Source organism: Triplophysa dalaica, chromosome 2 (assembly GCF_015846415.1).
Source record: "Triplophysa dalaica isolate WHDGS20190420 chromosome 2, ASM1584641v1, whole genome shotgun sequence".
NCBI classification, from domain to species: Eukaryota; Metazoa; Chordata; class Actinopteri; order Cypriniformes; family Nemacheilidae; genus Triplophysa; species Triplophysa dalaica.
This window is the reverse complement of record NC_079543.1, coordinates 21,148,500-21,167,542: the sequence shown is the minus strand read 5'-3', so window position 1 is coordinate 21,167,542 and position 19,043 is coordinate 21,148,500. Positions and strand designations below refer to the sequence as shown.

The following is a 19,043-nucleotide window of genomic DNA, read 5'->3' as shown; positions in this document are numbered from 1 at the left end:
ATTACATTGACTATTTAAGGTAATTTTACCAACAATATATAAATGCGTCTGTATAAACACAATGAGAACATTTTCAAACAAAATAGATCCTAACTAGGCTATATAACATAGCCAATGGACCAAAGTTGCTAAACATCTACAATAACAAAATACGAAAGGTTTCAGGCGTTTTTGAAATAACTATAGTGGGTTTAAAGAAATCATGCAGATTTGATCTTGATATGAATTTGAAATAGGCTATATAGGTCTATTCAGCCAGTTAGACTAATTTTTAACTAATATTATAATATTCTGTTTAAACTCAGATGCTGTTTCTGTAAAGCATTAATGCTAAAAAAAGATTGTGGGTTTTGTGATGAAAACAGCTTCTCACAAACATATTACGCATAAATATATCACGTTCCAGCATTTAAAAATTCGACATTTGAATGTACAAAAAATCTTATGTGGGAAATAAAATTCGCCCTTTAAATGTCCCGATACTGCGACAAGGGACAAGAGTTAATGAACTTGCGTAAGAGTGACCCATGAACCGGAATATTTATTCAACTTTGAGTTTCTGTTAGGTCCCGCAAGGATCCATCATCCTCTCGCGATAATGAGCCAAGATATATTAAGAGTCCAGACGAGCGCTCGTCCATTTGAAGGGACTTCGCCAGGGTTTTATTGGGTCATTTTGTGGTAAGATTGTCTTCCAGAACTCAGGACATCATGTCTGACGCAGTAATCAGCTTTTTGAAGGATTTTTTGGCCGGTGGTGTGGCCGCTGCCATCTCCAAGACAGCTGTGGCTCCCATCGAAAGAGTTAAACTGTTACTGCAGGTACGTTTCATAATTTATAATGAATTATTTTAATATCCAACCTTCCATTCACATTTTTTAAAATGACATCGAGTATGCCCTTAAATAACTACGAAAAAGTCGCATGCAAGTCACTGAGAAGTTATAGAAAGGGTGCCACGTGCAAGTACAACATACCTTTAGTTTAAAAATGTGAAAATAATATCCTAAAACATAATTTAGGACAACATGTTTTAACGTTTCACTTAATGCATGCGCCTACGAATGTCGCTGTCCGTGGTGCTGCTTTAAAAAGCGCTACAAAGAATAGGCAAAATGCGTGAATTTTTAGCACCAAGCAAGTGTAACGAAGGTTTAACTGATCAAGTTTTTGATCATTCCTTGATTATTAAAATTTGACCTTGTGAGGACTTCTGACACCCTTTCTGTAAGTGCCAGAATTACTAAAGGCCAATCACGTGTGTTGAGATCGTGTCTGTAGCAGCGATATTCGGTATAAGTTTAAAGTTAAAAATAGTCTGAAAGCTGCAACCCAACACTCAAACCCCGCGCGCAAGCGGGGTGTGACGCCAAATGAAACTCATGCACGTGTCAGCTAAATCCCTATAAGTGTAATAAAATAAAAAAATATAACCATTTAAACTCCATCAAAAATCGGAGAGATTGGGGTTACCAGTACCAAAACTAACTCCCAACATTCAGTTATCCAGTTATTTATCCAGGATATAGCCTATTCTAGGATAATGCACAGTTGACCAAAATGAAGACAGGTGGCTTCAATGCACACATCTAAGGTCCAACTTCTTTATTATTGTATCACTTTGCTTCACAGGTCCAGCATGCCAGCAAACAGATCACAGTTGAGACACAGTACAAGGGAATCATCGACTGCGTAGTGAGAATTCCCAAAGAGCAGGGCTTTGTGTCTTTCTGGAGAGGCAATCTTGCCAATGTCATCAGATACTTCCCCACGCAAGCCCTCAACTTTGCCTTCAAGGACAAGTACAAGAAGATATTCCTTGGAGGTGTGGACAAGAACACCCAATTCTGGCGTTACTTTGCCGGTAATCTGGCTTCTGGTGGCGCGGCTGGTGCCACATCCCTGTGCTTTGTCTACCCTCTTGACTTCGCCAGAACAAGGCTTGCTGCTGACATTGGCAAAGGCGCAACAGGAAGAGAGTTCAGTGGTCTTGGAAACTGCCTTTCCAAGACTTTCAAGTCTGATGGTATGAAAGGTCTTTATCTCGGCTTCAATGTGTCTGTGCAGGGCATTATTATCTACAGAGCGGCTTACTTCGGTGTCTACGATACAGCTAAAGGTAAGAATTTCATGAGATATGTGGGATGTAGATGGCATGTCAACAGCATGCATTGTATCAAATACATGTCAACACTATGCCGAACTCTTTTACTCAGGTATGCTGCCCGACCCCAAGAACACACACATTGTCATCAGCTGGATGATCGCCCAGACTGTCACAGCTGCTGCTGGAATCTTGTCATATCCCTTCGACACCGTCAGACGTCGTATGATGATGCAGTCTGGACGCAAAGGAGGTTGGTCAAACTGAGCAGTTAAATGTTATGTCACCATTTCTTAAACTAGTGTATTGTAGAATTTATGTACAAATTGCTTACTTTTACATTTCTTTCTACAGCTGACATCATGTATAAGGGCACAATTGACTGCTGGAAAAAGATCACCAAAGATGAGGGCGCCAGTGCCTTCTTCAAGGGTGCTTGGTCCAATGTGCTCAGAGGCATGGGCGGCGCTTTTGTGCTGGTCCTGTATGACGAGATCAAGAAGTATACATAAACATTCTCATTCATCTTGTCCTCATACCAAAGGAGATCCTTTAGCGCTGTGTATATCTTAACTGTACGGAGTAAAATCAACCAGGGAGAAGTGGAGGAAGAGTGTACTTAGACAAGCTAGCCATGGGGTGGGTATTGATCGAGTGTTAGTACAAGACAACAGTACCGTCCACCCCGAAAATTGTAAATATTTTTTAATTGAATCCACTGGCCCTCAGTTTAGATGACTTTCAGTCTACTCAGATTGAATGTGTTTTTGCCTTCATTTATTCTCTTAAATCCCTTATTAAAAATATTATTATTTAAGTTTACATGTTCTACGGTGGCTCTTATCGTCTGTAGCTAGCTGAACACATTTCCTCACCGACTGAAGCAAATGGCTGTACACTGGAAGACTGACTGTTCATGTGGTATGTTTCGCCATTTGTGTTCTTTTAATAAGAATAAAAAAATCTTCTCTTTGTTGTTTTCTTTGATGATCTCGCTACTGGCAAATTAGCTAAAATTCCATTTTATCTATCACACTGGATTCATAACTCAAATTCGTCCACATATATTTAGTCTTGTTATAAATATTAAATAGAAGCTATATGTATCTCACCAAATTCAGGTACAGTATCTGTTCCAGTGGCTTTAGTCCGTCCAAATACATTTTAGACTTTTCCGAGACAAAAAGTTTGCAACGTTGCACGATTATTTAAAAATGACAGATTCTGAAAGGTACGTGCAATAAAGGTAATAATATTATCAATTTCCTTCGTCAAGTAACAATACCACAAATATTTCATAATGATCAGGTTTTTATGTGCATTGTTTTGATTAATAGGGCTGGGTTTTATAATCCGACAATTACAGCACAGTTTAATTGCCCAATAGGACACGCCTTACGCCTTAAGGAGTCAAGAATATGAATAGAGGACAGGAGGTCTGAGGGTTCGTCGGGTAGGCATCCTCTGTGTTTGGGGGAAAAATGATTATAGAATATATATATAGCATACATTATTTACCTTTCCATGATATTATCAGGGAATGTCCCTGTATTACGGTTCAATAAAAGGAAGGAAGGAAGGAGGCAGAAACTGGCGAACATTTAAATAAAGTTTAATAAAAAATAAACAAATAATAAAACAGAAGTAAAAGACTGGCAGCCACCTCACGGTCGACTGCTGGCCATAAGAACATAAATACATACTAAACACATGTCCGGGCCCGGTCCTCTTTCGTCAGCAGTCCCGTAGCTCGTCCTCTTATGCTCCCGATTTCCTCCGTGAGATATGCGGGACCGGTGTGCGCACAGCTGATTCCAATTATCACCCAGGGCTCCCGTCACGCCTTCCTCACCACAGTCCCACTTTCATCACATCCATTATCCTGGGTGAAAGATGCCTTTTAGTGAGTTGCTGCTGATAATCCCTTTTGTATTGTTCCCATCAATGCGACACATCATCAGTAATGCACCTCAGCCTCAATTGGGTTTTTCACCCTAAGCCAAGGTACGCCCACCGCAGGTTGATAAGACCTGGATGTGTGTCGCATTGTTACAAGGTCATCTGGCAGCCCATGCTGTGTCCATCCACCTCAACCACAGGCATTGGCTTCTTCTTCCACACTACTCGCCAGTTCTTAATTATCTAGATTTTAGTAGATGTGTAAATGTGACTAAATACAGCATTGGAGAATTAGTTCCTCTGATTTTAAAATTAACCATTTTAGGTATGTGTTTAGGTAAAATGATCATTTTCGTTTCATTCTGTGAACTACTACTAATAATCTCCCAACTTTCAAATAAAGTATTGTTTCTATTTGCATTTATTTGGAGAAAATGAAAACTGTAGAAGAGGTGAAAATAACAGAAAAGATGGTAAGTATTTCTTCAGACCGCAAATACTGCAAAGAAAACAAGTTCATACTGACTTTTAAGCAACACGACAGAACTATTTGAACATGTATTTAGGAAGTTTAAAAAATATTTTTTCAAGTGATAACTTTTTTTATTACAGTTTTAGTCTTGTCATGCTTTCAGTTTCTCACATTGCTGTTGGATGACTTTGTCACTTCTGAGGTTTGAGGTTTCAACAGACAATGGAATAAAATGGCCACAATACATACACACATGCTGATTAAATGACAATTTGGAATGGTCTCTTAATTTTTGCCACAGCTAAAAAGTTTTACACAAAGTAATAAGATTTACTAATATAATCGTTTTTATAATAGACACTTAAACCCAATATTATAGTACTACTACTATATTATTAATGCATAAAAGTTAGTAACAGTAACCAGGCAGTTACAGGAACCTGAGTCTAATGACAAAACAACAATGATAAATATGTCAGTCACTGTGCCATGTGTACTCATTACTTATCTTGTGTGCCATGTTAACAAGGGCCAGGCAGCTTGTCAAAAGCACTATGGGAGTGACAGGTGAATGACAGGTAGTTTTGTTAGTCTGTTCATTTTAACAGATGGGCCATCATGTCTGAGCATGCGAGTCACTCATTGTTAGCATGGCTGGTATTCAAAAGTCATACGGCTGGGTCAAGAAACAATTAACTTCTACTTACCAAACAAGGCAACAAAACACTGGATATAACCATAACATATAGTATTTATTTTGCATTAGATTACAAAATTTACAACATTTTACTAATAGATCCCAATTGATTATTCTGACAATGGCAACTAAAAACATGACATAACACACATCTTAAACATATATAACGGCTTTTAGCTGAGCTGCACAAATGTATGCACCAATTTACTCTGAAAGTCTTTAAGAAATGGAATGCTACAACAATAATATATTGATCCAATATAACCCAGACACTTTAGAGCGATAAACAACTTTAAATGTCAAGATCTGTAGATTATATGACAAATATGGCAGATTAGACTCCAAACATGGAGGACAGAATATAAGGTTTAAAGAATTCATCCAAGTACAGATTTGAACAAACTGTAAATATATGTCACAAGCTGTGCAGGACAATGCAGGAGAAGTAACAAACTAACAATCTTTTTTTAATAAATCCAATGGGTATTCTCATGAGAAACTATGACACAACAACTGAAACACACAAACAATACCAGACATGGAATCTACAAAAACTGAGGGCTTAAATAGACGGATGATAAACTGAATGAGAACAGGTGACAACTATAAACAATAACTTTGTAAACAAATGTGCAGAGAGAAAATGAGAACCAAGGAAACTGGGTCAAATAAAACAAGAAACACAGAGCGTTACCATAACAAAAAAAACAGATGTAAAAGAGAAGAAGAACAGAAAATCTAAAGATCAGGACCAGGCAGGTCGTGGTGTTGCTCTGTTCAGTTTAGCAGTCCCTGGTCTATCTTTGTGAGGACTACTGCAGGGTCTAGAACTCCTCCCTGTGCTCATGGGAAAGAAAAGTTTTATTTTAAGTAGAGTTGTTAACTTGAGTTTAGATTAATGAGATCAAATTTAACTGATCAATTTAACAATGTTGAAGCATTTCACATTATAACAGGTAATACAAGTGAAAAAACACTACAGCACGCTGCTCTAAAATAAAGAGGAACTAAATGGAGTAGATTTAAAAAATAAAACAAATTTGATCAATATTTAAGATGCCTTTTTGTAACCTATTGGTAGCTTAAAGGGGGGGGTTCAACAGTGTTTCATGCATTCTGAAGTTTTAATGTTAAAAGTGCTGGCTTCTCATTCTTAAAATGTCAACTTGTCAAAAAATTAGTTGGGTGTGTGACAAAGTATTTCTGTGCTCGATATACTCCCCCAATAAAAGTTTGTATAGGGTTAGAAAGGTTTTTTCTAACATGAAATTCCGTTACTTAACAACTTTTCTTAGTCCCTTATTGGGCAATTCACCCAGAAAGGCGAGAAAAAGAGCATGACCACATGTCACCAAACTAGAGAGAGAGAAAGAGCACGCCCATCAATGTCCTCCGCAGAAGTTCAGCTGTGTTTGTTTGTTCACTGTATTTGTTGCCAGACATGAACCGTGGAGCAGTAAGTGAACCCGAGTCAAATTTGAATATGTGATACTGTAACGGTGATGGCATGCACTTAACAGTTTTAATTTAAAGTAAGGTTTGTCCATTGTGTGAGCACGTACCAGATGTCTTGCTGGATTTCGTTGTGAGTGGAGGAATACCTGGGCTGTGCGTCCCAAGGTACCGACACTGACGTTGGTGATCAGCAAGTTGTTCATTACGGGTTAAGCCAGGAGTGGCCTTTACAGATTCTAGACGCCTCAGGAATGCCTGAAATGAGACGTTTAAAACACAATTGGTTCTCCTTAGTGTCCCAAATACTGACCAATGCTTCCCCTTTAAAATGATTTCTTATGTGATAACTAATAACCTCAAATTTTTATAATTTTTCATGATTTGAAAATTAACAGACAGAAGACTGGAACAGCCACAATACATCTAGAAATGCTTATTAAATAAAAATATGGCTGTACATAATTGTATATTCGTCAAAAACCTGTATGAACTTTTATTTCTCTGGTCAAAACGTAGTGATATTTGAATTCATATTGAAATTTCATAAGCAGGAAAGAAATATAACCAGGAAAATTGTCAGGTTTCGTAAAACTGAAAATGTCAGACACCCAACTATGACCTCACATAAACGAGAGTTCAAGATCACTACAACCTCACACTTTGAAAGCCACAGTGAGAATAAAAATAACCAGTGGCTGAGGATCAGAATGTCACAGGCTGTCATTCCTCTATGCGTCAGTACAAACAGCCCCCTGGAAACATCTCAGTAAGCAAAACCCATGAAACGGGTTGCCACTGAAAATAGAGTAAAGGTGAAGTTAGAGGACAGCTCGTCCAAAGCTCTATAAGAAAAAGAGAGCGAATGCTGTTGACTCGTGTTCTTGCGTTCTAGCATTTGTTGCTAGGTAATAAAACGCTAACAAGACCTGCAGGAACATGCAGTCTGGGTAACCACTAATAGGTTCTATTGATTGTGAGAAAACGTGTTCTCAGTTTTCTTCTATTAAATTACAGTAGACTGAGAGCAATGTTTGTAAGGATGGCAGTTCTTTCTCTTACCAGGTTTTTTTACAAGGGATCCCAAAGTTAATATATTACCATCTTAAACAAAAATGCAATATTAAGTTAAATTCAAGCTTTAAGGCTTATATTAAGAATCTCAAGTTTACAGAAATGTTTTATCGTACCTCTCACATGAAAACATGTAAAGCCGTAATGTACAGGTGCGTTACTCTGTGTATCAGTAATGATCATTTTAAAAGCTTTACAATATACATAAAGTATGTAAATATGAATATGGTACTACAGTTAGCACCGGCTTTTTATCGCAAAAGGTCCACGAGCTTATAAGACCTTGATACACTGTTACATTGGTTAGTAGACACATTACCAAACCCCTCAAACACCTATATAAATACTTATGGATTCTGTGCACTGTATAAATGTGTGTCACTTCAACTGTGAAACACAGTTACTGTAGCATGCCTTCTCTCTTATAATGAATGTCTTACACTGACGACTGTAAATGTTTGAATACAACTTTCTGCCACTCAAGTTTGTATGGGAAGATTAAGGTGTTGAACTCATTGTAATGTCAAACCCAGCATGTGTGCAAAACCACTTCCACCTGTCTCTTCTTGTCTCAGTCAGGTGGTAACAGTTTATGTACTTTCATTGGCTGTGGGTGACGGCACAGTCCCCTCCCCAAGCCCATGAACGCACTTTCACTGAATACTAAAATAAACACTCACACTTAATGCTATTACAAAAAAAAGATGACCAAAGAACAAAGTGTTACTGGTAGGTTTGATGAAACACACTGTGGGAAATATACCTGGGTACAGTAAAGTCTTAAAATACTAAAACAACTCCACCAAAATGTACATGCATACAGTAAATATACATATCTACAGAGTTCCTGGTTCAATGTAAAAATGTAAATATATTACCATATCTATCTCTTGTTGAAATTTTGTTGAATTTATTGCGTATTTAAACAGATATATAAGCCTATAACTCCCTCTAGTGGTCACAGAATGGGAACAGCAAAAACAAACTGAGTCTCATTTTTTAGTCACTTAATACAGTTAAAATGTATCTGGATAAAACACTTAACTAACCAGGTTCTCCTTCTGAATGCGCTCTTGCTCTTTCTGCCTGTTGACAGCACTGTGGTAAAGCCGCGTTGGTGGTGCATTGTTCTTACGACTGCTGGCGGATGAGAACGTAGAGCTGCCACTGCGGGAGCAAGCAGATGAACCGGATAGTTCACGTAACAGCCGCTGGTTCTCCCGGTCTATCTGCCGGACTTCCTCATTAGTAAAAGAATAGTTTTTACGACTGCTGGCAACACTACTAGGGCTGGAGACAAGTCCCCTTTCCAATTGCTTCTCTATTTTTGAAAGTGCTGTAAGAGGAAACATGTTCTGAATAAACTGCACAACAAAAATATACTTTGAACTTTATAGTATACTTCAACCTCTTACATATAGCGGCTCACCTGGTTCATCCTCACCCTCAGAACTTATACTGCCATCTGAAATCTCTTCATTCACAACTGTCTTTTCAGCATCTACTGCCAAAGGTTCATAAGGCAGAACTATATCAATAGACTGGAAAGGGCTAACATTTGGTGTTGAGAGAGGGGTGACATCAGTGACTGTATCCTCAGATTCTGCTGATTCTTTAGCCTTCTCTCTCTGGTTAGCTGAAGCAACCCTGTAATGTTTCACAGGAGATTTCTGCGAGCAAAATGAGCTTCTCTCCTCTCCGCTATGGGAGGACTCAGTATCCGATGATGAAGAATGGCTCTGCTGAAGATATTTACCAGCACGTTTTTTAGGTGTTCCGTGTGAGGACCCCCTTTGTTTTGATGATTGTGACTCTTCCTCCTCGCTTTCATCATTACTTCGATGGTATCCGTCATCATCACTATTGCTGTTTTTCCTGAGCTTAAAATCTGCACAGTCCTCATCATCCAACTCGCGGTCCTCATCAGAGGAGTATGACTGCACACTTGATCCTTCATCTGATTGGCTGTTGTCACCAGTCTCTGAGTTTTTGGCACATGGGATTGGCGAAGATCCTGTGAAAAGTGCATTACTGCTTTGTACCTCTTTCATAACTCCTTTGTCACATTCTTTATTTTCATCGTGTGCCTGGTGTAAACCATTCTCCAAACTTGCTTTAGGTCTTTCATGTCTACCACTCTGAACTTCAGACCCTATCTGATCCATCAAAACATTTGTCTCTTTGTTTTTTCTTTCATCGGGTCCTTTGGAGGCCTCCTGTTTATTGAGCGGCTCATCCACAGTCACATTAGCCTCACAGTCAGTGTCGAAGAATGAGTGGTCCACTTCTCCCTCCGGTTCTTTTGGACTGTACATGTCTGGAGTGTCTTCACTACGTGTTGTCATTCAGTGGAAGCTGAAAACGAACATACACACACATTCATAAAAAATACAAACTAATAAATAATAAATGAAGTGAGCTGGAATAATACTGTTCAATAGATGATTAAATTGAAAACTGTTGTGGCACTGGTACAGGAACAATACTTTTGCATTATCAGTACAGGGTAACGTTAGCATGTAAAAAAAACAACACACGGACCTTCCATGTGTGTCTTTCTTGACATTTATCAAAACACACAGCATACCAAAGATCTTAGGCCATTAGGAAAACGATAAATTAACGATTTAAAAGCAGTTCTTAGCCCAGTCTTGTTAACACTAACACTAGGGAAATGTTTCTATGGCAAGCATTTTAACAAGGAAATGGTTTCGCGGTGTCGTCAGACTCGCAACAGAGATGAACTAACATCGGCAAAAGAGAAACATGTTGCCCGCATTTCACGCTAAATACCATCTTCGTTCTGCACCCATTTTGTTTTCGTTTTATTTTTCTATAATGCGTATGTATGCACGTTAATGTGCTAGCCATGCTTACCTCAGAAGCGCACCAAAAACACGCTGAACCGCGACACCGTCATGTTAAGTCTCTGAAACAAACCTTAAACAAAACTACACGTTGCTTCACTTTAAATATCCGAGTGCCATTGTAATAGTAGAGTTGCTAATCACTAAAATGTCAAGATGCGAGCAATAAACGCGTACTTGCAGCGGTCCAGCAACTCCCTGCACTGTGGGCTCTTAGTGACTGTCACTAAGTGACGTCATTTCCTCGGATAGTTTCACGACTCATAAAGCAGAACGTGAGATGCTATTTAATTTTGTAAAGTTCATTAGATCCATTTCTGATCAGATTGTATGCAGCCACCATTTTAAGCGAAGAAAGTCATAGAAATGCAGAACTGTATGGCATCATATTGTACAAATAATGCAACTCACAATGCCCTTTAAAACTGTTTATACTACAATAAGAACAGTTAATGCTCTTAATTTTAATTCTAGTGACGTGTACAGAATTCTAAATTATTTCGTCTCTCCTATTATTTTTGCACTTAAAGGTCCATCATGGATATATTTAATCTATATTCGCCAACTGAAATCTATACCTCTTCTAACGGACAGCATGCATTAATAGTTAAAAGTAATTGTTTGTATTTTTTTATTTAACTGCAAAACCCAGTTAATCTTACATGTTCGGTTTATAAACTATACAAAACAACACTAATGTAGCCCTTCATTTTCAAGAACAAAGAATCAAACTAGAATAATTTTTCATTGATTAAGTAAATTGATGGACATAACATACGCCTTCGTGTGACCGCATGTGTACGTGTAGAATCGCACAACTCGTCGGGTTGTGTAAAAGGCTGAAAACAAAGTCACGTGATACAGACGGCACACTCTTGATCCCGATTGGTTGATTTTGGAGAGCCACGTGACCCTTAAGGCGTTTCTGGTTCACGGCTTCACGCGTGTGCTGGTTGTTTGGATACAGAACACTGATGGTCAACGGAGAAGAGACTGGGACAACATTACATATTAGACAGACATTTATGCGCTGCTGTTCCCTGCGGAAGTAACCAGACATCAGTTATGTTTTTGCTCGAGACAGTCTCGGTAAGTCTGTAGTAATTAAATAAAAGCATTGTTGTTTCAATAAGAAAACCACCATGTTTAGGCAGGTGTAAAGAAAAAAACTAGGGAACCCAGAATACAATTATTGTTATGTTTGCCAATGCTTTTTTTAAGAAGCCAGAACATTTTTTAGTTATGTTTCCCGTTTTTAATGTGGTTTCTGTTTCATTTCACCCACAGGTGGACTGCGTAAGCTGTCTTTTTGAAAGCGGTTTTGCAGTAAATTGTGGTTTAGATTCAGGACAGTCCCCTGCACATCTAGCAGCATGCGGAGGTCAGGCGTTCTGTCTGCTGTGGCTGCTCCAGACAGGCGCAGACGCAAACCAAAAGGTACACCCATCGCCTTTACAAAACGTCTGTTAAACAAATCCGAGGTATGGATTTGGGCACACAATCTAGACTTAATTTGACAAACATTTTACCAACCTTTTTAAAGGATGCAACTGGGGAGACCCCCATGCATAAAGCAGCCAGAGCTGGGAGCGCGGAGTGCATAAGCGTGTTGATGGCAAGTGATGCAAAAATCGAGTAAGTAGAATAGTGTCTTGCATTCATATGAACGATAACGTGTCTGACCTAGTAAAACTGCTAAATGTCCATAACTGCACTCAAACATTGGGCGTAGAACACATACAAATAAATAAATGAAAAATTGCTGATAAAACAAACATATTTCACATTCCATGACTTAGAAACATGCTTAAACCCACCATCATTTCATACAGTGTTTATTAATATGTGTAGTCCTAATTGCATTCTTTTAATTGGCTTTCAGCATTTGCAACAACTCTGGAAAGACTGCCGAAGATATAGCGTGGTCTTGTGGGTTTGAGGAGTGCGCTAAGTTTTTAAACACACATAGAAGAACACAGGACTTAAGAAACGTATCATCATTATCCTCATTGCTTGTCGAGCGGCGGGTTCTGATTGGATCTCTGGCGGGACAGAAGAGAGGGTGCACTGGGTCTGATGCAGAAGATGGCAAGAAATCTCGCGACTGGTGATAATGGCTCTCTCTTCATGGGAACGTAAAAGTAATATCCCTGCCAGTTGTTCAGCCATTATTTAACTGCGAAGTAAATGGGTGAACAGATGAATAGGCTTGTCCGTACAGTAGAACTACTGTAGCTTTAACAGTGAAGGACAACTGGCCGTGTTCTAGGGTCAGCGATTTAGGTCTGAATATGAATGGACTATATTCTGATACTGGAAAGACTGTACATGCATTGCATACAGCACAGCTCATAACTGCTGCCACGCAGATATGACTCAGAAGTCTTGTTGCCTAGATGAATCTCAAACAAAAAAAAATGAAAAAAAAACAAAGTGACTTGATTTTTATTACTACATTTTAGTAGGCCTTATCTTTTAGAATCATAGAAGGCGTTTCTGATGTTGAAAAGATGTATTTGTAATCTCAAGTCATTTATTTCATACTTTGCAAATAAAAACATGACTGGAAAAGATGGTTTACATTTCGGAACTCAGTGTGGCAGAAAAACAAGGCCATGTTTAAAAAATGACAAAAACAAGGCCATGTTTAAAATATGAGTAATAAACATTTACTTTTTGTGTTTATGTGATTTTGATTTGTACTTAAAACAAGGATTCAAGGTTTTATTTGTCACATACACAACTATAAAGACTATATCAGTGTCAGGTCGAATAAATACAACAAGGTTTCCTGAAAGTTCACTTATTTCTTTAGATAAAAAAAGTTGGTGTTGTATAAGTGACTTAAATGGTCTTGAATCTCTGGGGAAGGCAGAGGTTGTAATAGGCATTCTGGTCCCAGAATTCGGGCCCCTTCCACCCACACCAGCCCTAGTTGCAGACACACAGACAAAAGCTTGAAGATAAATAAACAGACAGCATACAACTTGTAACCTAATTATATGTAAAATACAGGAAACCATTATAAACCACTTTCTACATTTAAAATTCAATGTGTTGTCGAGGTAAAACATTTAACAAATGCACCTTGTCAATGATAATCTGCAGGTCCTCTCCTCCGGTGTAGTGAGGGTCAAGGATGAGGAACCGAATCTGCCCAGTAATCTCGCTCCATGCCACACCTAGAATAGTGTGTGCAAGCACGCCCCCACCTGGAAAGAAATAAATCTTATTTAAATAAGCAAGACAAAATATTACTTAAACGACCAGTGTATGAAATTTAGTGATAAGATTACAAATTGCAACAAACGTCTCACTCCACTACTCCCTTTCTCAGCACTATGGTTGCTGCACAGGACTAAGAAGTTGTCATATTTTTGCTTCTTTGCTGAAGGAGATTAAGCGTTTACGAAACACGCACTGTAGAGCAGTTTGTCAGTTTAGGACTACTGTAGGAACAACATGCCGAATTCCCGCGGTGTACGTAGATAGAAAAAGCTCATTCTAAGGTAATAAAAACAACGTTACATTATGTAAGGTCTTTATACACCTCTGAAGATGTAGTTATGTATAATATATTGCATTTCTGTCAATAGATCCTCGCAAAATTACACACTGGACCTTTAAAAACAACCAATGTATATATATTCCAAAGAGTATATTGACGCACCAATCATGATAGGTGTTCCTTCAGTCTGAAAGTGGTTGGATAGTTCTCTGCCTTTAGAAGCGAGCTCAGATCCGTGACTTGAACAGAAAGATGACAGATATCATGCATTATCGAGTTTGTTCAACCATCAATGTGTGCAATCCACAAATATAAAACATCATGTCGCACACTTTGTCTACCTGACAAACATGATCTTTGAGGTGACCCCCAGCAGGTGATTAAGAACAGCCTGAACTTCAAAAGAGCCGATCCACTGACGTGAGCCGAAAAAGTTAGGCTCTTTATCCCCCACATCCACCAGTGCCTGATAGGTCAACACACACACAAGGTCCTCAGATCTATGAAATTCCATAACACCAGCCCACAATTACTGTGTTTTTAGATATGTACCTGCTGGATCTGTGTGTGTGTGGGAACAGCCATCTCTGCGTATCCCTGCTGCCGAAACCATGAGAAGATGGTCTGAAGTGAGCGATAAGCACAGCCCCAGCCATCATCATTCACACGATCCTGCATGTAGTGGTGGTAGCTGTACACACCCTGCACTAGATACAGCTAGAGAAAATAAAGATTTATAAACATCTAACGTTTAAAAAAATTATGCTTGTAATGTTAGTATGACTACATCAGAGCACTGCTCTACCTTTGCATTGTCAATGTTAGGTGGGTTGAGGTGTACGTGGGGGTTGCGGAGGTAACCATCTTTGTATGCTTCATCAGGGAAACGGAAAGCATTTGCGCGTCTGAGGCATGGCCTGTCACCTGGCAACTCAAACTTCTTGTGCAGATCCTGCATGCAATGGAAGTTGATCTGATTGAAGGAATTTGCACCTGATTCACTTGTTTTAGACCTCTGTGTTTATGTGTGCATGTATTGCCTCTCTGACTCCCTGCAGTTGACTGTCTGGTACTCCTGCAGGGTAGATTACAGTGGTGAGTCCAGTGGGTTCAGGCAGTTGAAAGTGAAATGGCTGTGGAACCAGGAGAGACGAGCCCTTTCTGCACCGTATTACAACCTCCTCCATGTCTGATAACTGCTTCCTCAAAGATTCCACCAGCACATTACATGCGCTGAACAATTATACACATAACATACAAAGCAATTTTATTTTGATGAATTTCACATCAATGGTTGCCAAGCTTAGTAATGCTATAGAACAAACATATAGTTTTTAAAAATAGTAGTTATAGCTTAAAATATCTCTACAGACTCAAAAAATGAACAATCTTTCATGATTTTCTCAACCTCATGTCATTTCGAAACCTGTAAGACGTGCTTTATTCTCCAGAACACAAAGAAAATATTTTGAAGAACATTGACTTTCATGTATGGACACAAAACACTTAATTTCTCTGAATATTTTTGTGTTCCACAGAAGGAGTCATTTACAGATTTTGAATGACATGAAGGTAAAAAAATGTTTTGTGTATAAATAGGATATGTACTGTTCCTTTAAGATCCTTTATGGGATGAATATAAATGCACTCACTTTGCCAGGCTCTCATTACTGGTCACAGACAGAATACAGTCCATAGGCAGAGGCATCCTCACAAAGTGCTGTTGTCTGATCACTGTATAGAGATTAGGAGCTCCATTGCCAGCCGGCTCGGTGACCTCAAACAACAGCTTCATATTTACAACATTCTAGATCACAGGAGAGGAAAGATCAGCAAACCTCGCTGATGGCCAACCGCTTTAAATTGATCACACAGTTACTAACTCACAGGTCCAGAATTTTTCCTATCTTTCTTTTTTGATGACTTCTTGCTTTCACTATTATCTGCCCTGTGAATTACAGAAATAACAGTTAACTTAAGACATGTTCATTTTGCCAAAAATGACACGCGTATTTGCACAGACATTCATATTCTAACTACTGTTTATTAAAAGGATACAGATACACAACATACTCTATATACTTCAGAATATCTCCACATGTTGATGTGTCTGTCAAGCTATCCATGCTGGATTGGAAAGTGTTGTTGGGCCATATTAATACTGCACTGTTACTGACAGTGAATACAAGGTTTTTTGATGATACTTTGGAATTGAGACCCTGGAAGGTTTTTGAGATGGTGCACTGTGCATCTGTGGAAAAAGGTAACAACACTATAGATCAAGACTTTATATAACGTACTGTTGACAGCAATTATTCCTTACAATAGATCTTTTTATTTTGATATAGTGTTTCATAAAAACGTGAACGTGCATTACACAATCCAGCTGGTTGTGAGTTACTTTACCATTCGAGTCATCAAGTAGGCAAACAAACTCCAAGATGCCTTTGATACGGAAAATAATGCTGCAATCCTCTGAGTGAACCTGAAAACATTAAGACTCAAACCAATCAGATATATGGAAAAAAATTGTTTTTCGAAGTCTGGCTGTTTCAGGATGTTGTAAATACATTTTTACAGATGGCTACTAACAATGACGTTACTTTCAAACGTCGATTTGTGAAATATCGATTTTTTTATCAAAACAGATTATTTTACCATTTTAATTTCCTCGACCACTGATCAAATCCAGCTGCTGTCACTCGGAGGCTGACATGTTGATGACGTATCACAACATGAGCGTCTTTCTTCTTCTAGTAGTGTTTATGGTGGTTGACAATCCAAGTTATGGAGTATTACCGCCCCCAACTGGATGTGTGGAGCATTACTAGGAAAAACTTTTAACCTTGAATTTCGGAGGTAGTTAAGTGTCTCACTGTTTTATTGCAGGTGAATGCAACTCAGGAAATACACAACGAAGCATTAGAGCTCCCATTGAAACAATGCAGCTCTTAAATGCCATTATGCATCATCTTCTTCACAAAAGGTCTGTGATTACATGAGAAGAACATTGTCAAAGATCTAAAATCAACATTGAAGGTTGCAAAAATATCTGTTTTTTTGTGCTATAAAATATTAACTATTTGGATTTGTAACGTGCAGACAGCCTGGCAAAGAGGCTGCATTTGATAACGTGATGGAAGTCTAATGGAAATAATATACTTTATCAGGAAGATTAGTGAAACAAATTAACTATAATTTAAAGCTTGTTATAAACGTTGTTGTGCAACATGATATAAAGCAAAAATGCATTTTAACTAATTTACCGGACTTTGAAGGGACAAACAAGCTTTTGGTTTTATCTGAATAATGAGGTAAAAGTTGGATATCTCCGACGTTGAGACAATCTGGCAAATTAGTTTTATCCCCAATAATACATAAATATTCAATCAAAATTAAAACATGCTAAAGTTAAATAGATAAAAAATATGACCTAGTCTATTTTAATAACCTTTGATAAGAGGGGACTCGACTTGGCATTAAATTTTTTATTAAAAAATATGAATTGGCAGTCTCAGTTACTGTTATGGCAGTATTAATTAAATTAATATAGTAGACCACTTTTCTTCCACCACATACACACGTTACTGTGGGTAGACTAACATAAATACATTTTACAGTTATAAAGCTAAGTGTGTAACGTTTGAGACATATGTTAATGAAACACATTCAAATAAAATATAGTTAAACCGTCAATTCATGTTTAAGGGGATATGTGATCTATTTATGTTTAGGTATAACACAATTCATACAAAAATTAGACTCAGTGCTGTACAATTAAATATAGCAATTTACTTGGTATAGGGGCCCCACACATTGCCTTTGCACAGGGCACGATATTCTGTTATACGCCCCTGTTGCAAACGCACCGTTACGCATCCGTAAAAGCATAATAACGCGTGCTTTCATTTGCGCTATCGTCATTCTATCGTATACAAAAGTAATTTTTAGTCAGTTGAATAAACCGTTTTTTAAGTTTAATGTACCGCTGTCAATTGCACAGTTTGGGAACCCCGAGACCTGCGCAGATAAATCAGACTTTATTAAAGCGGCCCTGCAACGATGTGTCACGCATTCTGACTTCTTTACAATGTTAAATGTGCTGTCTTCTCAAGCTTAACATGGTCAACTTGTCAAAAGACGAGTTGGGCGTAGTATTTCCCCAGCGATTGTACAGGTTTCTGAAAGTTTTTTTCCAACATATTAAATTGTTTCTCAACAACTTTTCTTGGTCCCCTTTTGGACAATTCTCCCGGAAAAGTACCCGGCACGGCCACAGGAGAGCAGGAGAAGGAGCATGCGCAGACGTCACTTTCACTTAGAGAGAGAGAGAGCATACGTTCGCGAAGTTCAGGTGTTTGTTTGTTCACTGCATTTGGGTGATGAATGTTATATTAACGGTGGATATAACGCTGGATATGGAGCCGTACCATTGCTAAAAGATGCCGGACGTGAACCACATGAGGTGAGTGCGTCTGTGTTTAGCTGACAATGGGTGCGCCCGTACTTTGGGCGGCCAGGCTGATTTATTTATTTTCTTTATTTTAGAAAAGCGCAAAGTTTTGTTGTTATTATGAGAGCGCATTATAAAAGTAGACCTTTTAAACTTTTGAATGATGTATTGGTCTTATTTGTATGACCAAAATTATATATTTTAAGTAAGAAAAAAATAAGCGGCACGCACCATGGGTCTTAAGAACTCACACCTCAAGAATATCAATTTGATATAAATTATTATAAACGTCAAATGTTAGTCAAGACTTGATCAAAATTCTTTTTTTAAGGTAAGTTTTGACAATAATTTCTTCCAATGTTATAAGGTTCATACCCATACTAAAATTGGTTTAATGTATATGCACGACGCCAATATGTATGAGATTCAGTTTACATCAAATCATTGTCATGGTCTATCTGACTTTAGTTAGGAGACTGACAGCTTTCTTGTTCTGTTGCAGCTGCAGTAAGATGC

The 19,043-nt window shown here is 38.3% G+C and overlaps 4 protein-coding genes across 5 annotated transcripts; 2 read left to right on the top strand and 2 right to left on the bottom strand.

The window, feature by feature from the left end:
• The first annotated feature begins 601 nt into the window (after positions 1-601).
• Positions 602-3,077, top strand: slc25a4 (solute carrier family 25 member 4). The gene is made up of 4 exons (XM_056773413.1): positions 602-822; positions 1,634-2,120; positions 2,218-2,358; positions 2,460-3,077. Exons 1-4 carry the CDS (start codon positions 712-714, stop codon positions 2,615-2,617), a joined length of 897 nt encoding a protein of 298 aa, XP_056629391.1. The 5' UTR covers positions 602-711; the 3' UTR covers positions 2,618-3,077.
• Positions 3,078-5,209: 2,132 nt separating this feature from the next.
• On the bottom strand, positions 5,210-11,346 carry cfap97 (cilia and flagella associated protein 97). Of its 2 annotated transcripts, none has more exons than XM_056738467.1 (5): positions 10,577-11,346; positions 9,129-10,054; positions 8,749-9,035; positions 6,775-6,883; positions 5,210-6,010 (listed from the first exon to the last, which is right to left on the bottom strand). In XM_056738467.1, exons 2-5 carry the CDS (start codon positions 10,042-10,044, stop codon positions 5,919-5,921), a joined length of 1,404 nt encoding a protein of 467 aa, XP_056594445.1. In that variant the 5' UTR covers positions 10,045-10,054; positions 10,577-11,346; the 3' UTR covers positions 5,210-5,918. The 2 variants fall into 2 exon arrangements, with proteins under 2 accessions (XP_056594445.1, XP_056594436.1); XM_056738458.1 differs by having other exon boundaries at positions 6,736-6,883; positions 10,577-11,338.
• Positions 11,347-11,511: 165 nt separating this feature from the next.
• ankrd37 (ankyrin repeat domain 37) lies at positions 11,512-13,249 on the top strand. The gene is made up of 4 exons (XM_056729739.1): positions 11,512-11,655; positions 11,854-12,003; positions 12,110-12,201; positions 12,449-13,249. The coding sequence occupies exons 1-4, from the start codon at positions 11,632-11,634 to the stop codon at positions 12,675-12,677; spliced, it is 495 nt and encodes a 164-aa protein (XP_056585717.1). The 5' UTR covers positions 11,512-11,631; the 3' UTR covers positions 12,678-13,249.
• ufsp2 (ufm1-specific peptidase 2) lies at positions 12,996-16,831 on the bottom strand. The gene is made up of 12 exons (XM_056729727.1): positions 16,733-16,831; positions 16,481-16,559; positions 16,148-16,325; positions 15,962-16,022; positions 15,727-15,881; positions 15,115-15,307; positions 14,880-15,026; positions 14,627-14,791; positions 14,416-14,540; positions 14,237-14,313; positions 13,654-13,778; positions 12,996-13,497 (listed from the first exon to the last, which is right to left on the bottom strand). The coding sequence occupies exons 1-12, from the start codon at positions 16,733-16,735 to the stop codon at positions 13,411-13,413; spliced, it is 1,395 nt and encodes a 464-aa protein (XP_056585705.1). The 5' UTR covers positions 16,736-16,831; the 3' UTR covers positions 12,996-13,410.
• Between the last annotated feature and the right edge of the window lie 2,212 nt (positions 16,832-19,043).